The sequence below is a fragment of the Orbicella franksi genome, chromosome 15 (assembly GCF_964199315.1).
Source record: "Orbicella franksi chromosome 15, jaOrbFran1.1, whole genome shotgun sequence".
Lineage (NCBI taxonomy): Eukaryota > Metazoa > Cnidaria > Anthozoa > Scleractinia > Merulinidae > Orbicella > Orbicella franksi.
The window spans coordinates 12,524,064-12,545,943 of record NC_138159.1 but is presented as its reverse complement, the minus strand read 5'-3'; the positions used below and the strand labels follow the sequence as shown (position 1 = coordinate 12,545,943).

The window sequence follows — 21,880 nt, the reverse complement described above, 5'->3', positions numbered from 1 at the left end:
AAGGGTACTGCGTGGATTTCAACTGGTTGTGGTCTAAAGCAAGAGTGACGCAGAGAGAGATCACTGGCGATCTCAACGCGACAGTGTTGTTGAGTCCTTTTTGAAGAAATACAACGTCAGAATGCGGGCGTGCCAAAGATGCCGAAAAACAGCAAAGCAGAATTTTGAGCTCGACCTAAAGAAATGGCACACAACCACTCGGGAGAAATCAGTGCGCACTGGAAGAAATGACGGCTACGATGAAAAATGAAGCAGATATCAACCAAAGCAGCGTCTCAACGTTGACCAAAGCCCTCTCCCTTTTGTTATTGGAACATCACGCAGGTATGACCACTTAGACAAAGACGTCGATCAGCATGGCCACAAAGTCTGGATCAGTCAGCCTGGAAGTGGTTTGGACAAGCGCCAGTGCACACTTCAGATCTGTTTCAGACCAACTGGTGAGCAACAGGCTTGGTGTTATCTTCCGTGGAACTGGAAAACGCATAAGCCAAGATGAAAAGGAAGTCTACCAGACGTCGATGTCTACTACCAGGAAAGTGCATGGGTGGATACAAAAGTGTCTGTTGAATGAGTACAGAAAACTCTTTCACCGTCTGTAAAGGATAATGCACGTCTTTCCTTTTCTGTGACAATCTAACGGCACCAGTGTCGGATGAATTTAAGGAGTGTGTTTCACAACTGAATGGTGTAGTTTGGTATGGGCTACCAAATGCGACCGATATGTGGCAACCTGTTGACGCCGGATACCCTCAGATCCAGATCAAGCTCAGCGAAGATGGTTGGATGATAACGAAAACGCAGAAAAGTGGTATGGCCACGACAGTTCTTTTACATCAAAGGAGAGACGGATCCTCATCACACACATTGGATAGGTGAGGCCTATGAGAAATTGACCAGCGCTGAATACGACCACCTACGGCGGCGAGTGTGGCAGAAGACCGGGTGCCTGATAACGGCGGACGGATCAGAGGACCAACTAATAAAACCAGAAGGGCTGAAGAACTATGAAGTTCCACCACCCGCTTATCTCCTACCGTCAGCTTGTCTTCCTCAAATTGAGAAGAACCCTGTCTCAGGAGCAGAAGACATGGTCTCCGAGGAAGTAGCCTATCCAGAGGATCCGTGTGAAGAGCTACCCGACACAGACATGGCAGAGATCCAAGAAGATAGGTTTGAAGATAGAAATTACAACGATGGTCTTGTTGGAAGGAAAGTCACAGCCCTGTATGAAAATGGCTGGTTGACAGGAAAAATTGTTTATTTGAACAAAGAGTTAAAGGAATACAAAGTGGGCTATGCCGACAAAACGTCCGACTACCTGTCCTTCCATGACTTTGATGGGGTTGAAGTGACTTTGGAGCCAGACTGCTGGCAATAAAGCCTGATATATATATCTTATTAGATGTTTTGGTGTGTAGTATCGCTGTGTATTTTTACGAGTTGTGCCGTATTTTGACGAGCCCGTAGGGCGAGTCAAAATACAAACAACGAGTAAAAATATATAGAGGATATTACACGGTGGCGAGAAGATATGAATTTTATGTTTGAGTGGCAAGAACAATATCTCACTCGTGAGATATTGTCCTTGCCACGAGAACATGAAATTCATATCTTCGAGCTAACGTGTAATGTTCTTTTTATTATATAGACATACTGATGACGGAATTTTTGACGATTTTTCAAAGGTTTCCAACCACTTTTCGAAGAGTTCCAAAAATTCTACAAAACTTGTCCGAAGGTCACACGAACGTTGCTGAACATTTTTCGAAAATTTCCGAAGACTACCGAAGATTGCCGAAGACTTTCGAGGAAGACCCGAAGATGTTTCGATCATACGCCAACAAATTTAAGTACAATTTAAGAGACAAACTTGATATCAGTGAAATCATCGATAACTTCAATAGTGAGGGTATGGAAAATATATTCTTATAAGAAAGAAAGAGTGTATTCAAGTTGCTTCGTCGAGTCTTTATCCAATTCCATGTTGTTTGCCTCATCTTCGAAGCTTATCGGAGGTTTTCGTCTCGGCGTCATAGTTTGTTTTTAAGTCAGTAGTCGTAGTTTTTTGCCAGCGTTTTCGTAGTTTGAACTCGTCCATGCTTCATTTGCTATCTCGCGAGAACGAGCATGAACTTTGCTTTTGATAATGATAGTCGAAGCTAGGGATAAAGAAATTGCCTCAGTGAAAGATTTTTCCTCTTCTTTCTCCCGGAAACCGTCGTCGCCAGTTCCTAACAAACACGTGCAGGCGAAACAACAGGAACTGTCGCCGCTGGAGCACAATTTGCCACCGAAAAATCCTGAAGCAACACCGAAGCCTTTCTTTTCATAATCGAAGCAACCGACAAGCTCGTCGGCCGACAGGAAACTCGAAGGAATTAAACTGCCGACATTTTCTGGTGACAAGACTTTTGGACTACGTTCGAAAGTATCGTGGACGATTCTGATGAGCCCGCTAAGTACAAGATGGTGCAAACGAAGACAACTTCAAAATTATCTCGAGGAAGTGAAGAGAATTCAACCAGTTCAGGAAGGAAACGTAAAGGAGCCCGAGAAATTTGCCTATACCCTCGTAAGCACAGTCTTTACTCTCCGTGAACATAGCCGATGGAGAGAATTGCAGCCTGGAGGCCTTCTTCTCACTGTTGTTCTGGAAAAGATTCCGAAATCCATGTTGTCCAGATTTCACCGGTGGAGCAGAATCCATTGAGACTATTCCAGACTGGATAACTGGGGAATCAGAGTATCAAGTGAAAGCTGCAGAGACCGTGGAGGACCTTCACGGTGCCAAAGGAAAGCCGGAAGAGGAAGATAGGAAACGGTCGAATCGAAACTTTCTTATCGTAAAGCAGAAGTGTGATATTTGCCGTGGAGGCACGCAGTCAGGAACTGTGAAAGATACATAGCTATGAGTGTTGATGACCGATGGAAAATTGCTAAGGAAAAGAATCTGTGTTGCAGTTGTTTGGCTAATAGCCACCAAGGAAAGGACTGTAGGAGAGCGAAAGAATGTGGTGTGAATGGTTGCAAGAGAAATCACGACAGACTCTTGCATCAATCAGAGGACAGTCGAAACCGTGGAGTAGCTGTTGCCGAGTAATCCTCGAATTCTCATCCTCATGAGGATCCTTCCACGCCTTCCGCTAGACGGGGCTTTGGGCTGGTCGTGTGTTGGTCCCCAGAAGGGAAAACCATTATCGTGCAAGCGATGACTAGAGAAGAGAAGATTGCATGGTCAAAACTCGCCTTTCACTTATCCATTATGGGGAGCGTTACCAACTTGCCACACCTTGGAAAACGGATTGTTCAATGTTGCCAAACAACTGTGAGATAGCCAAACGTTGTGTTAGAAACACAGAGAAGCGCTTGATTCGCCAACCGTTAGTGGCAGAAGATTATCAGCGGGTCATTACCTCATGTGTTGAGAAAGGGTACATCCGCAAGGTACAACAGAACGAGAACGAGCCGAAAAGGACCTGGTACCTTCCTCGCTTCCCAGTATGCCGTCCTGAGAGATGACCAACGACGACATGAATCGTATTTGATGCCAGCGCTAAATTCCAGGGTGCATCCTTAAACGATCACATCCTGCCCGGTCCCAAGCTACTGACAAATCTGTTTGATGTGCTTCCTCGTTTCCATCGTTTCCCAGTGAAATGTACTTACAGATACGCATACCGCCTGAAGACCGTCTGAAGTTCAGATTTCTGTGGAGGAATTTGGAAGTTGATCGTGATCCTGATGTATACGAATTTGAATGTGTCGCGTTCGGAGACGTATCTGCCCCGTTTCGTGCCCAATTCGTGTGCCGGGATCCACGAAGAGATATTTCCGCTTGCATCCGAGACAGTGAGAAAATCGACGTACATGGTTGATTCGTTGGATTCAACTAGAGAAAATGACACTGCAATCCAATTATTTCACGAGCGTCAAGGCCTGAGGGGAAAAGCAGGGATGAAAGCTCGAAAACGTTTAAGCAATTCGCCCGAGATACTTCCAGTCATTCCTCAGGAACTGAGAGCGTTTGAAATCGATCTTAACCACAATGTTTTGCCATCAACCTATACCCTTGTGGTTTTGTGTAATGCACAGGAAGATGCTTTCTCCTTTCGCATCGCGACACCTGTGGTGGCGGATACTGCTACAAAGAGGTTCATCGTGGGGAAGAGTGGCAGAAGTTTTTGATCCATTGGGTCTTGCGAGTCCGTTCATAGTGCGTGCCAAGATCTTTATTCAAGATTTGTGGACAATGGGCTTGCGTTGGGACGAGCCTATTACTCAGGAGCTTTCTATTCGAGCGAAGGAATGGTTCTTGGAGTTGGAGGGCTTGAAGGAAAGGTTCCAAAGAGCCTGAGAGATCATAAGGCGGAGAAATCGAGTTCCGTTCACACCTTTGTAAACGTCTCAAACGATGCCTATGGAGCAGTGAGCTTCCCGAGATTTGAATACGACCAGGGCTATTACGGTGTCTCAATCATTGCGTCAAAGACGAAAGGTGCCCCTTTCAAGCCCATGACTACACCGCGACTGGAATTGATCGCAGCAATCCTGGTTTTGAACCTAACCTTGTCAATCACAGAAACCTTGAACGTTCCGACAGCCGACGCACATTTCTGGTCAGACAATATGAATGTTTTATACTGGATCCGTGGCAGGGGAGGACAGTTTCGACCATTTGTTGCAAATAGAATTGGAGAGATTCAACGCCAGTCTAGCCCCGAGCAGTGGCAGTATATAGAATGCAAAGAAAATACAGCCAATGTGTGTTCCCGTGGATTAAGAGCGCGCAGCTTAATGGAAAGCCAACTCTGGTGGAATGTTCCGCAGTGTCTGGTGGAATGTTCCGCAGTGTCTGAGTGTCTGCTTTTGTCTTCAGATTTATTGCCAATTGCCGTGCAAGCCGAGAACATCGGTTAGATGTTCCCTAACACCTGACGAGATCCAGAATGTTGAAGTTAGAATTATTCGAGATACGCAGCGAACAGACGTTTATGAAGAATTTAGTGCCATTCAAGGAAGCCGAGCGTTTTCTAAGAAGAGCCGATTATTAAAGCTGACACCCAAAGTCGACCACGATGGCTTACTTCGCTGTGACGGACGGTTGCAGTACGCCGAGTATCTTCCCTATGATGTGCGTTTTCCAATCATCTTGCCTAGAGGGAACTGGACGACTAAACTGACCGTGAAGTTCTTTCACGAAGCTTGACATCATGTCACCGGCACAAATCACACGCTACAAATCTCTCGACCAAGTACTGGGTAGTAGCAGCTCGAGAAGAAATCCGAGACTGGGAAAAGGCATGCAATGAGTGCAGGAGACGTAAGTTGAAAGCCGCTGAGTAAATCATGGCGCCACCACCGGATGTAGGAGTACATCCACTTCGAGCATTCGCCCACCTTTCAGTCCATTACGGAGGCCCGTTCATTGCTGTGCAAGGTCGTGGACAAAAGCGTTGGCCGTGTCTGTTTACGTGCTTATCAAGTCGGGCAATACACTTGGATATGGTTTATGGTCTGGACACCGACAGCTTCTTGAGGTGTTTCGTCCGAATGACGAGTCGCAGAGGATATACGTTAACGATCGTCAGCAATCGTTGAACCAACTTCACTGACGCAGAGAGAGAGCTTCGGGAGTTAGCAGACGACTTGGATCACACTCAAATCCAAGATCAAGAGGCCAGTAAAGGAGTGAAATGGTCTTTCAATCCTCCGTTAGCGCCCCATTTTGGAGTTCATGCATGAAGTCATGATTAAAGCAGCGAAAAAGGCTATACGTGCGATGCTCGGCAATGTAGATGTTAATGACGAAGAACTAATGACGGCCTTTGTTGGAGTAGAAGACTTGTTGAATTCCCGTCCTCTTACGTATCAGTCAGCCAGCCCGAAATATGCTACTTCACTCACCCCTAATCATTTTCTCCATGGCCAGATGGGAGGTGTCTCAGCTCCGGAGTCCATTGACGAAGTTACGTTCAGCCCAAGAAATAGATGGAGACGAGTTCAAGAGTTAATCTCGCATTTTTTGAAGAGATGGATGAGAGTGTGGCTACCGTTATTAACTCCAAGTCAGAAGTGGACTGAGGCGAAGCCGAATTTAAAGATTGATGATATTGCGCTTGTCATATCTCCTGATTGTCCCACGGCACACTGGCATTGGGAAGAGTTCTCGAAGTATTTCGAGGACAAGACGGTCACGTTCGACCCGCCAAGATTCAAATTGGTGAAACCACTTTATGAGGCCTGTTTCTAAATGCGTTCTACTGGAGTCCAACTAGGACGAAGAGGTTGAGTCGCGAAGAGTTTGACAGAGTTAAGTCGGGGAGAATGTTCGGAAGACATTGTTTAAGAATAAACGCTTGACCAGTGTATGCGGAAGACATTGTTTACTTTTCGGAAGACCAATAATTTCATGAGACATTTCGTGAAAATTTTGTATTTAGCATGATTATTGATTGACTCGTATGATCGGGCGAACATTGTGAACAGTCTCGAGTTGTATTCGAGTCGTAAGCTAGTATCCGAGCTGTACATTGAAATAAGAGTATTCGACAGTTATTTTTTGCTCCTGGTTGCCGTTCCGTCCGACCACCCAGCGTTTCATAATAGGCCATTTCCGAGTTGGCTTTTGCCTCTGTGTCAAAGACAGTTTTCCTGCAAAACCATTCTTATGAAACTGTGTTCCGCCTAGAGATACATTTTCACGTACCGTAAATCGTCAAATTAGCGCCCGGGGCGCTTAATCTAGGGGGCACTTATTTAATCTTTCCCAAATCGTGGCCTAACATTGGCATTTTTTTTAATACATCGTCTGCGCGTAAACAACAACATAAGCTGTTAATCGATATGAAAAGCTGATCCCAAAGTTTAAATCGCGGCACTGTTAGCGCTTAACGTGTTCATCGTGTTCACTTGACGTGTTCACAAACTGAAACAATGTACAAATCTAATACTACACGACGAGAACTATACATCCTTTGTTGTCTCATTACTCGTCCACAAAATATGGGGAGGGGAGGGGGATCGCTTATTTAAAATTTCGGCCGATAGGAGGGGCGCTTACTCGAAGGGGACGCTTATTCGAGGTGGGGCGCTAATTCGAGGATTTACGGTAAATCAAATTCATTTCCATATGAAAAATTTTGCACGCGGACTTGTTTTGAAACAAAGGCCCATGGTATCTCTAAAATGGCCTTTTTACGACAACTCAGTTCAATCGTATAGAGCGTTTTCACATAACCTCACGAAAGCCATATTTGGTTCTCCAAAACAATAAAACGTCGGCCATGTTGGTGGAATAGTATTGAAGAAACTGCGCAGCGCCTTTTAAACTACAAGTAAATGTTAAAAATATCGTTAAAAAGAAGCTTAGTGGCGGTATAAATCAACCAAAGTTTCGGGATTACTGCCTTCTCCAGGGTGTTTAAGCCAAACCAATCCTGAAGGAGTTGAACTCTTTCCTTATGTAAACACTTTCTTTTGTTCCAAGAAATTTCCATGGCTGCTAACCAGATTAGCTAGTGAGTACACTCGATACGGTAAACATTGACCGGGACAAAAGAGTAACAAAGTTGTTATTCACAAAACTTATTATGGTAATTGAACTGAGTGGAGTGCAAATTGTTTAGGTAACCAAATGGGTACAACTGGAAATGAATAAGCACAAGTGAATTATTCAAAGACTGATAAAATTGCAAGAGTCAATAAGACACGTGAGCGCGATTTGAAGTCTTTGAAAAATCTACGAGTGCTTAGGCAAAGCGTTAATCACTACAAATTTTTAAAATATTTCGATCTGTAAGAATCTGATCAAACCTTCACTAATATGTAGTGAGTAATAATTTGATTAGTAAATTACCGAATTTGTTACGAACAAAACGTTTACCTATATTACAGTCTTTTAAAGGGTAATATTTCGATTCTTTACACGTATATCAACACTTACAGAGACAACAATAATAAAGTAGTATTATTATCGTCATCATCATCATCATTATCATTATCATTCTTACTGTTATTATTATTGTTGTTGTTGTTGTTGTTATTATTATCATTATTATTATTATTATTACGATAAGACTGAGAAAATGACTCCATTGTGATGAGCTGGGAGCAGGCACATTTATCATTTATTTCTAATTTGCACTGCAGCGCAAATTAATACAGGCGTGCTCGTAATTTCAGTTTTCATTCATATAGCAAATGAGAAATCGTAAGAAATGTAGCAATTTAACGATTTCTCGCGATGTGACTGAATAAGGTCAGCCCGCCTTACACGTACGCTCTTCTTCTATGGTATCGTGTTAACTTGCGAGTGTCTGCATGAGAACAATTTTTAATCATCAGCAAAAATCTGTGTTTTAATAATTTCGTATTGTTTCTGCTTATTTGGCAAATTTGCAGAAGTTCTTGAAAGAAAAGTCTTTGTACGTCCTTGCATACGGTGGGAAAAACTGTCCTGCTCTAACAAAGTCCCAAAATCAATGTACGTTAACAGGAAAGGCATTGAGGTCGGGCAACTTTTCTCTCTGGAGACGGCATTATTCACGAAAAGGAATTTATAATGCCAAAAACCGTATCAGATTGTAGAAAGTGGAAAATATGAAGCATTTTTTGTCTCCAACGGTTTTAATTTGGCCAAAAATTAAATGTGTCGCCCGTGTCCGGCAACTCGCTCGTCAGTCGTCACTCGTCACTCGTCACTTGAAACAGGAACATTTCAAGACTCAGCCTCCAGGTCATTCAACAGTCTGCCAGATAACATCAAGCTTGAGTCTAATGCTAAAACATCTGCGAGGAAAGGTTATAAGTTTTTGAAAACTAAGGCCAAATGCAGATTAGATTGTTTTGAATCTGCATAATTAATTAATTTTTTACATATTTGTGTTTTCCACATGGTTTTTTACTTGTAAATTATACTGATATATCTATATGTATTATTAATTTTTACTTAGCATATGATGAATGTAGAACTCACTCACTCACTCATCCTCTTCGCTCCTTCGTCAGTGGAGCATAAGGCCACGCAACAACAAGTACCATCCATCACGGTCTTGAACTTCCAGCTCAACCGCATTCCATCTTATCCATCCCAGATCTTTCCGTTCGGCTTCAATGGTTCTCCTCCAAGTGATCTTTGGTCTGCCGGGCCTTCTCTTGCCTTCAGGGTTCCAGGTGAGCTCAACTCTGCAGTTGTTATCCTTCTCTCTCCTCAAAACGTGATCGATCCATCTCCATCGTCTGACCTTCAAAGTTTCTGAGATGGGACCCTCTCTAGCTCTTTCATAGAGTTCACGGTTAGAGATGGTGTACGGCCAAAATATGCCAAGGATTCTTCTTAGGCATTTTCGATGGAAGACACCCAGGCGCTCCATGTCAGTTTACCCACCACATCTCAGCCCCATACAGGAGCATAGAGATCACGCAGCTCTTGAAGATTCTCAGCTTGGTGTGCTTGCTGTATGTCTTAAACCTCCGGACAGGATTTAGAGTGGCATATGCTCTTCTTGCGATTGACAGCCTGCGCGAGATTTCTTCATGTGACCCGCCGGCTCCATTGACTGTGGCACCTAGGTAGATGAAGGAGTTGACGTCTTCAACTTCTAAGCCATCAATGGCAATCCTGTGGGTGACCTTGGCGTTTGTTCGTAGCACTTTTGTCTTTGTGGTGTTGATACAGAGTCCGGTATACCTTGAGACCTGATGGAGGCGGCTGAACTTCTCTTGAAGATCTTCGTGCCGGCTGGAGAGCAGGGCTATGTCACCTGCATAATCTAGGTCCTCTAGGACCGTGGTGAACTTCCACCTCAGGCCTCTCCTTGCATTGGTGGTGTTCCTCATTACCCAGTCAATAGTGATGTTGAAGAGAAACCTGACATAACATAGCTCTGCTTGACTCCTGTCTCTACAGGAAACCAATCTGATGTTCGTCCGTTTTCAACAACGCAACAGGTGCTTCCATCATAAAGCTCTTGTATGATGTCGACGAAGTTGTCAGGAATTCCATAATGCCTGAGAATGTTCCAGAACTTTTCTCCTCTCACACTATCAAAGCCCTTCTTGAAATCGATGAAAGCAATGTACAAGGGTGTTTGCCATTCAGCACTCTGTTCTAAGATATTCCTGAGGATGAAAATCTGTTCAGTTGTCCCTCTTCCTCTTCGGTAGGCAGCCTATTCTTGCCGTAATTTCTTCTCAACTCCATCCTGCATCCTCATCAGGAGCATTCTGCGGAAGACTTTTTATGGTACTGAAAGTAAGGATATCCTTCGGTAGTTGTCACTTCTTATTCACTTCTCTGAAACCTACCCACCTTACCTCGCTGAGTCCGAGAATGCTCAGTTTGTACCTTCTCATTTTTTTCATGAATGATGCTGTCTTTCCGATGGTATACATTGTTCTGACGTTCCAGCATCCTATGTTTAAGTGGTCTTTGGGTGTAAGGAGGAATCTTTTACGCGGCCTTGTCGTGCTCCTGGCTTCCTTACGGCTTTCACCTGGAGCAGTCATTGTTGCTTCAACCCAGTGGAGGAAACTCTCATCAGGGATGTCGCAGTTCGCACTAGTCCGATCCCGGATAGCATTTGTTTCTGAAGTGGTGTCTGTAGCAAGTTCGTTTTTCATGGGAGAGGGTTGCTGGTCCTCTACCCAACCTGATTTTACAAATCAGGAGACTGCCGGACTGCTTTTGTCAGGACTCTCACTCAAGACCTCTCTGACATGGTTGAATTTACCAGGGGTATGCACCCCAGTCAGTACAGCCCTTGAGATCATCGAGCCGCACAAGCCTCTACACCACGACAATGTAGAATGTAGAACTAATCTGTAAAAAAGCCATCATTAAACCATTATTATCATTATCATTATCATTATCTTTATCATCATTATCATTATTATTATTATTATTATTATTATTATTATTATTATTACTCGTGGAGTATCCGTAGGGAGGAAAATATTTTTGTTTGTTGTCGTGAGAAAGACTATTATCGTGTCGTTTCGGCAGGACAGGTCGGTTTTGACTTTCGCTCGCACTGCGGGGGCAGCTACCATATGCAAGGATTTAACGCGTTAAAGTAGTCTATTCCCCTAAAACAGCGCGCGCACTTTCTACTCACCTCTTTTTTCATTCCCAAGTCAGTTCCAAACCTGAGTCAAGCTACACGAAAGTCACTTTAGTACTTTTCATGATCTTCACAGGCGAACAGCCTTCTATTTGCCTGGAAAAAAAGATCATAAACAGTTCCACAATAACTAGACTGGGAAGCTACCCTAAAGGAAAAGGTAAGATTAGAATATTACATTTCAAATGCTATGTAGCTACGGTGCTGTGCAATGAACATTGGTCAAGAGAATATGGAGGGTAAGAGAGTTAATTACCCTTCTATACTCTAGTCGGATCCAGTCCTGTAGCTGTTTTCGTGGATCTAGAAAATGCGTGTAGAGACACTTTGGCTGATCACGTGCTTGTTTTTGGTCGTCAACCTTTAAAGGTATACTTCTCTCAAAATACATCCCTTCCATAAAAAAAGGCTTAGGAGTGTAAATGCAACCTGCTTTGTTTCCATTTTAGGCTTTCTTACTATTGGAATCTCATCAATTGCTCGTCCTAGTGGAGATAACTACCTTATTAGAACGATCCAAGGCTTGATAAACCAGACGAGTGACGAGGACAGGCGCGAAATCTTCGTAGTGATATTCCTCGCCGACTTTGATGAAGCAGCTAAATCTGCCACTTTGGTGGGGTTGTCGAATCGTTTCAGGAAATATATTGACCAAGGTTTTATCCGTGTAATTTTTGCACCAAACGAGTTTTACCCAGCGCCCTCGAATATGAAAACCGGCGAAATTTCGCGATAATCCGCAGAGGATCTTTTGGCGCTCAAAGCAGAACGTGGACTTTGCATTTTTAATGTGCTATTGCCACGGTCTCTCGCAGTACTATCTTCATTTAGAAGACGATGTACTTCCAGCGCCAAGCTTTTATCCCAAGCTCCGTGATTTTATCTCATCGGTTAAGACAACTTGGCCCAGTCTGGACGCTTCCTTCATGGGACACGTAGCCAAAATTTATCACGCCAACGACCTGGAGAATCTTGCCACGTATTTTTACCTCATGTACGACGAAATGCCCGTAGATTGGTTGATTATATTTTGGCGACAGATTAAACATGATGGACATTACCTCAGTTTTCCTCCAGCTTCCCTGTTTCAACATATTGGAAGTCATTCTTCTTTTGCGGAAAACAAGGGCCGTAATACCACCGCATCAAGGGAAAAATATTTTGACCAGTACGATCTCAAATACAAGGGTTTGAATCCTTTGGCTAACGTCAGCAGCCAAATGACGTCTAGCTATGGACATCCTCAAGATGCTTACAACAGAGGTTATGGCTATTTCTGGAGCAAGGAAGTCAAGAAAGATGACTTTATTATTGTCCAGTTTACTCCAGCAGTATCTATACGTAAAGTGTTCGTTGATACAGGCTCTTATATTGCTCCTGATGATCACCTTCGGTCGGCTGTTTTGCAAGCAAGTTTTAACAATAAAAACGAACTGCAGACAAATGCAAATGGAATTAAAACTTGTACAGTGTTTGAGACAAATGGAAATTTCCAACACGGGAAAGTCGAAGTCACTTTCAATGAAAGTAATAAAATGACATCTTGTTTACGGGTGTTGGTGACACAAGACCAGACTAACTGGGTTTTCTTCAGGGAGATTGATGTTTAGCAAGTTTAAACTCAAGTCTTTGTACTCAGGCCCTAGTTCAGTTTCAAATTTGCAGAGAGGATTATTATAGGCAAGAGACTATCTCGTTTTCCTCATTAATAATAACAATAACAACCACGACAACAATAGAGGTAGTCATAGATATTAACAGGATTGTTTTTAAATTTTTGCGTAGAGATCAAGATAGAGTTGTAAGAACAGCAATGATTAATTCTTATGGAAATGGAGGGTTAAGGGTGTTAGACCTTGAGACTCTGATAAAATCTCTCAGATTGTCGGCTAAAAAGGTTGCATGCCAGTGAAAACGCTGGCTGGAACTGTTACCTCACTCATATGCTTTAATCATTTGGAGGTCTCTTTCTTTTTCACTGTGACTATGATCCTGAGAATTATAATATATCAAATCAATTCTTTACCGAGTTGATTAAGTTCTGGGCTGAGTTTAGGAACGCCGTCTCTGATAAGGACAATAAAAGCTCAATTATGTGGAATAAAAACATAAGGATAGATGGCAAACCTGCTTTTTCTATAAAAAAAAATTATTTGAAAAAAACATAACGTTTATCAGTCAACTAGGTTTATCAGTCAAAAAACAATTTGGATTCATTGGATGTTATTAGACAAGAAACGAATATTAGTTGTAAAATATAATTTTTTAGAGTGGTCTGGTTTAAGATCGGCAATACCCTATTTCTTGAGGAAGGATGATGGTGACAGTAATATAACAAAGTTGGGTTTTTTTCGTAATTCTCTATTTTCCAATTGTCCATAATTCACTCTGTCTGCCCCCCAAATTTTGCATAAACTATTGTTGTGAAATACTCTTGGAAGGTCTGCATATTCTCGAGAGCATTTCACAACAATAGTTTATGTAAAATTTGGGGGGCAAACAGAGTGAATTATGGGCAATTGGAAAATAGAGAATGATGCTTTGTACGACGTAAGTTTGGCCAAAAGCAAACAGTACTATAATTTGTTAATTCAATTAAAAGCTACCTTACCAAACGCTGCAAAAAAGCTAGCTGAAGGATAAATTTAACATCAGATATGGGGATTATCTAAGGTATACCTTCTACCAATAAAAGTTTGCATAGAAACGTCTTTAAGAAATTTTCAGTTTAAGGTGGCTCAAAACAGTTTCCAGCCCTTAGATTTTGATAAGTTGCTATATTCACTCTTTATCACTTGGTGCTACAATCATGGTATCATAAAACTGTCCAATCATTGGTGGACACGTTGTTATCATTTTCGTGAGACAAAACGTTACCATAGCAACAGTATGATCTGCTAAAAATACCCTTAATTACAGCTCTAGGGGCTTATAATTCAAAAACTGCACGGTGAAGTTTTTATATTATCAAATTTTAGTAAGCATGATAAGACGCAACTTTTGGCAAAGTTTAAAAAAATTCCGTACATAGGGTTCAGAGCTTCCTTAAAGTTTTGAAAATTTAAGGTGGCTCTGAACCACATGTACAGAATTTTTTTAAACTGAGCCAAAAGTTGCGTCTTAGCATGCTTACAAAAATTGATAATATAAAAAAGTTTCAACGTGCAGTTTTTGAATTATAAGCCCCTAGAGCTGTAATTAAGGGTGTTTTAAGCGGGTCATACTGTTACTATGGTAACGTATCGTGTCACGAAAATGATAACAACGTGTTTACCAATGATTGAGCAGTTTTTTGATGCCATGATTGTGGCATCCAGTGATAAAGATCAAGAGTGGTTGTAAGGACCCATCAAAATCTAACCGCTAGAAACTGTTTTTAGCCACCTTACGGTACTTAACTATACAACTTGTACAAATGTTCTTTTGAAAAACTGGGAGTAGTAGACTCAGACATTTGTTCTTTCTGTGGATTAAGTAGAGTAGATAGAACATATAATAAAATGACACATTACAAATTTTATTTATGTGGGAGTTCATGGACAGCTTGTCATCGATATAAGAGCGTAGGTCCCTAACAACTGACGATCTCATAACATCAATGTTTCCCACGATAATCGAAGAAATATTAACTTAAGATAGCTGTTGTCGGGTTCCTATCATAAGAAATTCCGTTTTTTCATCATTGAGAAGGAGTTTGTCGTGGTCCATCCATGAGCGAATGGCCTTAATGTAATTTTGGGCGGCAGTTATAGCACCTTGTTGTCTTGACAACTCATTCGGCCTGAAGGAGAGATATAACATTGCACAGGAGAATAATATTCTTCACACTTTTCATAAGAAATAGAAGTTTAAGCCTTTGACGCTTTGATATGTAATTAGACTAGCATTAATTTTCAGCGTCTTACATTAACCATGTGACCCTGGTTTTTTCTTAAAAGTATATACAGTGTATTGTGTGTGCGTGTTCAACACGCACGCACAATTCACTGTATCTACACAAAAAGTTTTTGTGTAAATATGTGTGTGGTGACCGTAAATTCCTGTATACTTAAATTTTTGTAAATTTACACGAAGCAATGCATAAATAAAGACAGGAGGGAAAAAAATCATCATCAAACCTAACAACAACAACAACAACAACAGTGACAAGAAAACAATAGCAACAGTAACAACATTAAAAACAACAACATCATTATCATCAACAAATCAACAACAGCAGGAGTGACAAGAATAATAATACCAACAGCAATAACATCAACATCGTCTTTAACAGCAACAACAGACCGCAATTATTTGGTCCTTTCTATTATACAGAGGAAATATTTCGCAGTTATGAAGCGGCGACGTTTTTGGCCCTTTCTTTTATGCAGAGGAAATATTTCTCAGATATTAAACGGCGAAGTTTTTGTCCTTTCTGCTATACAGGAGAAGTAGTTCGCTGTTATAGGCCCTTTGCAGGATCCGGTCACATGGTACGGAATTAATTACGCTGGGACGCAAGTTACACAGTGGGACTTTCAAAACAAAAGAACTCGTACCACTCCAGCCCGACTTTGCTTTGTTATGAAAGTCCCACTGTGTAACTTGCGTCCCAGCATAATTAATTCCGTACCATGTGACCGGATCCTGCAAAGGGCCTATTAAACAGCGAACCGTTTGGCCCTTTCTATTAAACAGAGATAATATTTCGCAGTTAATTAACGGCGAAGTTTGATCGGTCATAAATTAAAAAAATTATTTTTACTATTTTTAAAGAGAGAAATAGGAATCAAGAGTGAACAATCTAATTGTTCTAGTAGAATTCTAACTGAAATTAAAGCAAATAACGAGTTTCCAATTATTTTTCTACGCATTATTGAACTTTACGCTCTAACAAAATCGCACGTGTCCAGTTGTCCTTGGTAAATTTTCAGTTGTTTACGTGCGCGCACCCGTTTTTTCAATAATTTCAAGTTTTTGAAGTCAAGAAACCGTTAATGTCCTTCTTCTAGTCTTTTCAGGAATTAAGTTATCCACTTACATCTAAACATTCTTCCAAAACTTCGGAAAAACGATAAAAATGTCGCATTTCGTGGACGACCGACAGCCACTGCACTTTAATGGCTGATAGTATACGAGTAGCTCAGTTGATCAGATTGCAACATTTGCATTACCACACTAAGTGTTCATCTCGCTTGTCCAAAGGAGACTCAGTCGTGGAAATGATAAATCAGGTCTGTTTTTGTTTCGATTATTAGAGTTTGCAGGCCGCACAACACTTGTGTCCAACTCTTTTCCTTTTCTTTACCGCATTTGCTCCAGACAAGTAGCTCTAACTAACCTACATACATTCGAATTTTTTCGTTCTTCCCCAACATTTCGTCCGCCATTTTGAAAGCTCGTGGGCTATTAAGCCTGGCTTGCATGCAACTTCCGCTTTTTTTTCTGGAATCGGTGTGTTGAACGCCTCATCAGGCATGGTTTAGCTCAGTAACCGACGGCAACGATAGGGTGTAAAAGTACTCACGAGTGACCAAGAGTGACCAAGAATGACCACGAGTGACCACGAGTGAGATTACATCAAAAAATGTCAGTGATGTAATTATGACGTCAGTAAGAAGTCATTGTGAGGTCTTATCATTAAATAATGACCTTACCACCAAACTAAGGCTCTTTGCTGGTGTAGTAATCAAATATTAGAGCAATGGCTGTGCTTCACAATTTGATTTTTTTCCTTTTCAAATATTAGCTGCTTTTTTATTTGTGCAAGGGAAGAAAAATTCGCCCGATTTTACTAAAAACTGCGCGCGGACTTTGCATGCTTTTTTTGATCGAAATAACAGATAAACCATTCTAGCCGGAAAACACAGCCTTTTGGCAACCTCCAAAACTAGGTGGAAAAGCTGGTACAGACTGGACTGCGTTACACCGCGTGAACGTAACTAGTGATCACTAGTGTAACTAGAACATGTCCGATAATTTTTAGCGACCACTCAAGATAAAGGAGGTGTCTCCTCTATGTCCTTCCCTTCCCTTCCGGAGATGTTTAAAATCGTGGTATGGGGACTATAGATTTCAGATTGCATGCCATAAAATGAAATTGGAAATAAATTGAAAACAAGTTGAAAGATAAATTTTGCGCGTTGCAGCTAGGCAAATGGCCACGATTTGTTGTCAGAAAACTAACTTACCCCCGAATTGTACAGCTTACCAAAACGCCGTGATTTGTGGTCAGAATGGTTTATTCGACGTTTCAAGGTTAACATTTTTCAATTGTGAAAACAAGACGTAAACTCGCGCAATTTAAACAAATACAAACGCAGGATAAAAATGTTTGGCGACGCGCCATCTGGTGCTATTAGAGTTGGAACGTGGCCTACCATATCAGGTCCCCCATATCAGACCCCAACATACAATACGAGACCCCGACCTACCATATCAGACCCAAACGTACCATATCAGACCATGGACTACCCCGATGGACCTGGTCCATGGACTAGGGGTCAGCGAAATGTACCGACCCTAAATAAACCCGTTCAGGCGGCTGGTATGTCGGCTCATAAATGTGCGCGGCTGAGTGATTGCCCGAAAAATGAATCTTTGGCGAAGGTTCGAGGGTCTCTGATCATTGTTGTAGCCGCGCACGAAAAGCGCGGGGTCTGAGATTCTAGGTGTCATGTTCGGGGCCTGATATTGTAGTCTTGCACGAAAAACGTAATAACTGACATTGTCGGGGGCCTGATATTGTAGTCTTACACGAAAAGCACGGGGTCTGAGATTGTAGGTGTCATGTTCGGGGACTGATATTGTAGCCTCGCGCGAAAAACGTGGGGTGTGACATTGTCGGGGCCTGATATTGTAGTCTTGCACGAAAAACGTAATAACTGACATTGTCGGGGCCTGATATTGCAGTCTTGCACGAAAAACGTAATAACTGACATTGTCGGGGGCCTGATATTGTAGTCTTACACGAAAAGCGCGGGGTCTGAGATTGTAGGTGTCATGTTCGGGGACTGATATTGTAGCCTCGCGCGAAAAACGTGGGGTGTGACATTGTCGGGGCCTGATATTGTAGTCTTGCACGAAAAACGTAATAACTGACATTGTCGGGGCCTGATATTGCAGTCTTGCACGAAAAACGTAATAACTGACATTGTTGGGGCCTGATATTGTAGTCTTACACGAAAAGCTCGGGGTCTGAGATTCTAGGTGTCATGTTCGGGGACTGATATTGTAGTCTTGCGCGAAAAACGTAACTGACATTGTCGGGGGCCTGATATTGTAGTGTCACACGAAAAGCGTGGGGTATGAGGTGGAGAGTCTGAGATGGGGGGTCTGAGGTGCGGGGTCTAAGGTGGGGGACTTGGGAACTGAGATGGGGGAGTCTGAGATGGAGGGTCCGAGGTGGGGGGCCTGAGATGGTGGCTTGAGATGGGGGCCTGAGATGGGGGTCTGAGATGGGAGGTCTGAAATTGGGGGCCTGAGATGGGGAGAACGTTCCAAACCCTGATCGTCTGGTGGGTCGGCTGGCCGAAATCACGAGACTTTATTTTCTCAAGAAATATTTATTATAAGTTTTGGCGTTCTGAAATTGAACGCTCACTTGCGGAAACAAATCTTAGCATAAAGAAATGCTTTTACTGGGAGTTTATAGTTCCCTACAAAGCTTATAGTTTGACAAGTTTAATTCATTCATTAGCAGTTAACCTCACATGCAGATCGTTATCTGTTATTCGATCAAACAAAATTGGCAAAGTCAGCGAGTGAAGTTTTGAGCCTTTATACTTCATTTAATAAGATCGCTCGGATTTTCTTACCTTTCACAACTGAAAAAAGATCGCAAATGAAGCATGAAAGAACAGAAGGTCAACAGCCAATATTTGGAAGAAAAAAAATCGAATTGTGAACGCACAGGCAGTGCTCTCAACACTATTAAATAGCCTAAGTTTGGCCACTGGTCAGGTCATTATTTGATGAAATGACCTCACAATGACTTCTTAATGACGTCATGATAATTTTTTGACTTAATCTTAACCGTGGTTACTCGTGGTCACTCGTGGTCACTCGTGGTCATTCGTGGTCACTCGTGGTGACTGGTGGTCACTCGTAAGTACTTTTAGACCCTACCGACGGCAACCGACGAAAAGCAGACGTTGTCGCGACATCTTGGGAGCAAGTGTGCACGCATTCAGCGCGTAAAGAAGAGAAAAATAGACAAAGATTCCTCCTAAAGTAAGTAGGTTTCAAGTCAACGGGCAAAAAAAGCTAAATAAACTCATGTTTAGGCAAAGAAATCCCGGACTGCTGTTTCCCGTTCATCGTCAAGTGCCGTAAGCGTTTCCTTTCTATTAGAAGCTCAGTAGCTTAGTAGCAGCATACAGACAGGCCTAACTAGAGGAGGACCTACCACAAATAGAGAGCAAAAAAGTCATAATTGAGGTCCATGGAGAAGAAAAGCAAATGTTAGAATTTAAGAGTGCCTGCCTGTAAAAATCAGACAAATTCTTAATTTTGCGGCAAGGGTCGAAAATTCGATTTCGCTCATATTCTTATGGTAGACAGCCTAGGGCATGACAAAAACTACTGGATAGTTTTTTTGACAAAATATCCTTTTATTTCAAAGAAATATGCAAACTGTCAACTTATTTAATGGTCGAATCCCATGAATCTGTGACCCTCTTTCGACACATCTGATCTCCACTGCATCTAAGTCAAAAACGGCTGAGTCATTTGCAATCCAAAATAGGAAAATAGGAAGGGTAGTAATCCTGTAAACACAAAGTGAGAAATCGACCTCTCAACGTCTGCATGCGCTTCGATATGGAGGCTTTTTGGAAGGTTTCTTGATCCCATCTTTTGATTTTCTTCCACTGTGTTTTCTATGAAAAACGGACGGCTGATAACGGGAAAGGAAAAGTGAATTGTAGGTCCATGTCTGCTTCCTCCGCCCTCATGTATTAGCAACTCCTTATATTTTCCGAGGAAAGGTAGATAAAAATTAAAAAGGTGCAATGATTTTCGTCGTTCGGTCATACTGAAAAGATTGCACTAGTCCAAAAAATTAATGGGTGGATTTTTCATTATCAATATTGAAATGAGAAATCTTGCCAAATCTAATGGTCGGCGCGCGCGGGATGGGGGATTTGCCCTCGGCCCCTGGTAATTGGCCCAGCGGGGGGGGAGGGCGGGGCGGGCGGTACTTTCAGGAAAGTTGAGTGGGGGTGTGCAGCCCACTTCCCAAAACCGTTACCCTCTTTATGACCGAAATCTGCGTTTTTTGCTACCCTATTTATGACCAGACTAAAAATTCGATAGCCTATTTATGACCGTTGCGGCTGACACAGTTGCCCCAAACATACGTTATGAAGGGCTTTTGTTGAAGGTCTTATTGATAATGATGAAAAAGTAGCTTCTGCTAAGAAACATACCCAATTCAAGACTAGAGCGCTAAAACCATACCCAATTTATAACCAAAATGGCCAAAATCGATACCCTATTTATGACCCAAACGGCTGAAAAACCCTACCCTTAGGGGCCTCACATTACAGATACCTGTATAGCCCATATAAGGGAGTACCCCCCTTCCGGGTAATTGGTCACGTTACAACTTGTGTTACATTTTGACGAAGCTGGTGCAGCTTTCGTTGTATAAACGGCCCGATAAACGGATCCCGAAGTTTATTTTATACGCTGTGCAAGATACTAAAAGACAAGCATCAAGCTTAAAACAGAAGTAAAGCCCATCATTCATCGCAAAACATAGTTCCATTCAAGCGCGTCGTGTTCATTCACGTTCATTTCCCAGCGATGTAACCGGCAAGTGTTCATTGTTGTTGTTGTTCAAATTCGGGCATATAGCCCTCAAGCTCCCAGTAGTGTTGGCAGTAGTACAGGATTCAGTTGTCATTACCATTTTCTTCTTCTCCTAGTGCTACCTCTGCGGCAGAATTTATTGAAGGGTCAGGACGACGGCTACGGTTAATTTCTGCAGACCGGCGCCATTATTTACTTTTGGAGTCTCGCAAGTCTTGAGAACTGATCAACTTTAACGCAACCTTCACCTCAAAACTGGATGTAGAGTGTACACAAGTATTAAAGGAAGCTATTTGCCACTACTCAGAAGGTCAACAAACGAACCTGAACGGAAGAAGATGTATTTTCACCGGGTGCTAGGGTTATGCAAATGAGCTTTGACACGAGCGATAGCTATGTAAACACATTGACTGTGGCAGATTTTAATCTGTTCTCGCGTGTAATCCAAGGAGATACCCACCGGTTTGAACTTATAGAACGGTTTATTAAGGTATGAAATTTACAGTGATGTGCATTTTAGGCTTCATTTAGACCCAACTTTTGAGATTTTCCTCGTCAAATTTGGCTAAATTTTAGTAGGTGATCAAAGGCCTCGGAGTAGGGTGTCTTCCAGCCTCGCTGGTAAGCTTAGAATTTTTCGAAAAGTTTCCATATTTCGTCAGTCAAAGTAATAAATGTGACTTAAAATTCGCATGAAAACGAAATTCCGTGAGCTGCATTTTAGGCGACGTAACACGCTTCACAAAATCGGTGAATTTTACCTTTCTGACCACGGTCGGCAACCTCAGTTCGGCCAAAATTCAATTTTGGCTCGTAGCAAAGCAAAAATAAGGAATTGGAAAATAATAAATTGCTCTTTTATATATGTGTCAAACCCTTTTCACTGACAAAAAATGAAGGAAAATTATTTTTGGTCCCGAAGTCGAGTGGACCGCTTTTAGCGGGACTGCCACTTAACATTCCAA

The 21,880-nt window shown here is 42.1% G+C and overlaps 3 protein-coding genes across 3 annotated transcripts; 2 read left to right on the top strand and 1 right to left on the bottom strand.

The window, feature by feature from the left end:
• Positions 1 to 4,308: 4,308 nt before the first annotated feature.
• On the top strand, positions 4,309 to 4,920 carry LOC145469231 (uncharacterized). Its single transcript, XM_081452921.1, has one exon. It carries the CDS (start codon positions 4,309 to 4,311, stop codon positions 4,918 to 4,920), a length of 612 nt encoding a protein of 203 aa, XP_081309047.1.
• Positions 4,921 to 9,005: 4,085 nt separating this feature from the next.
• On the bottom strand, positions 9,006 to 9,374 carry LOC145469230 (uncharacterized). The gene has a single exon (XM_081452920.1). It carries the CDS (start codon positions 9,372 to 9,374, stop codon positions 9,006 to 9,008), a length of 369 nt encoding a protein of 122 aa, XP_081309046.1.
• Positions 9,375 to 12,049: 2,675 nt separating this feature from the next.
• Positions 12,050 to 12,733, top strand: LOC145469229 (alpha-1,6-mannosyl-glycoprotein 4-beta-N-acetylglucosaminyltransferase-like). The gene has a single exon (XM_081452919.1). The coding sequence runs from the start codon at positions 12,050 to 12,052 to the stop codon at positions 12,731 to 12,733; it is 684 nt and encodes a 227-aa protein (XP_081309045.1).
• The last annotated feature ends 9,147 nt before the right edge of the window (positions 12,734 to 21,880 follow it).

Bases quoted from the DNA above. Each gene is read 5' to 3' on its own strand.
- LOC145469231 (XM_081452921.1), top strand. From the start codon at position 4,309: ATGGTTCTTGGAGTTGGAGGGCTTGAAGGAAAGGTTCCAAAGAGCCTG.
- LOC145469230 (XM_081452920.1), bottom strand. From the start codon at position 9,374: ATGGAGCGCCTGGGTGTCTTCCATCGAAAATGCCTAAGAAGAATCCTT.
- LOC145469229 (XM_081452919.1), top strand. From the start codon at position 12,050: ATGGGACACGTAGCCAAAATTTATCACGCCAACGACCTGGAGAATCTT.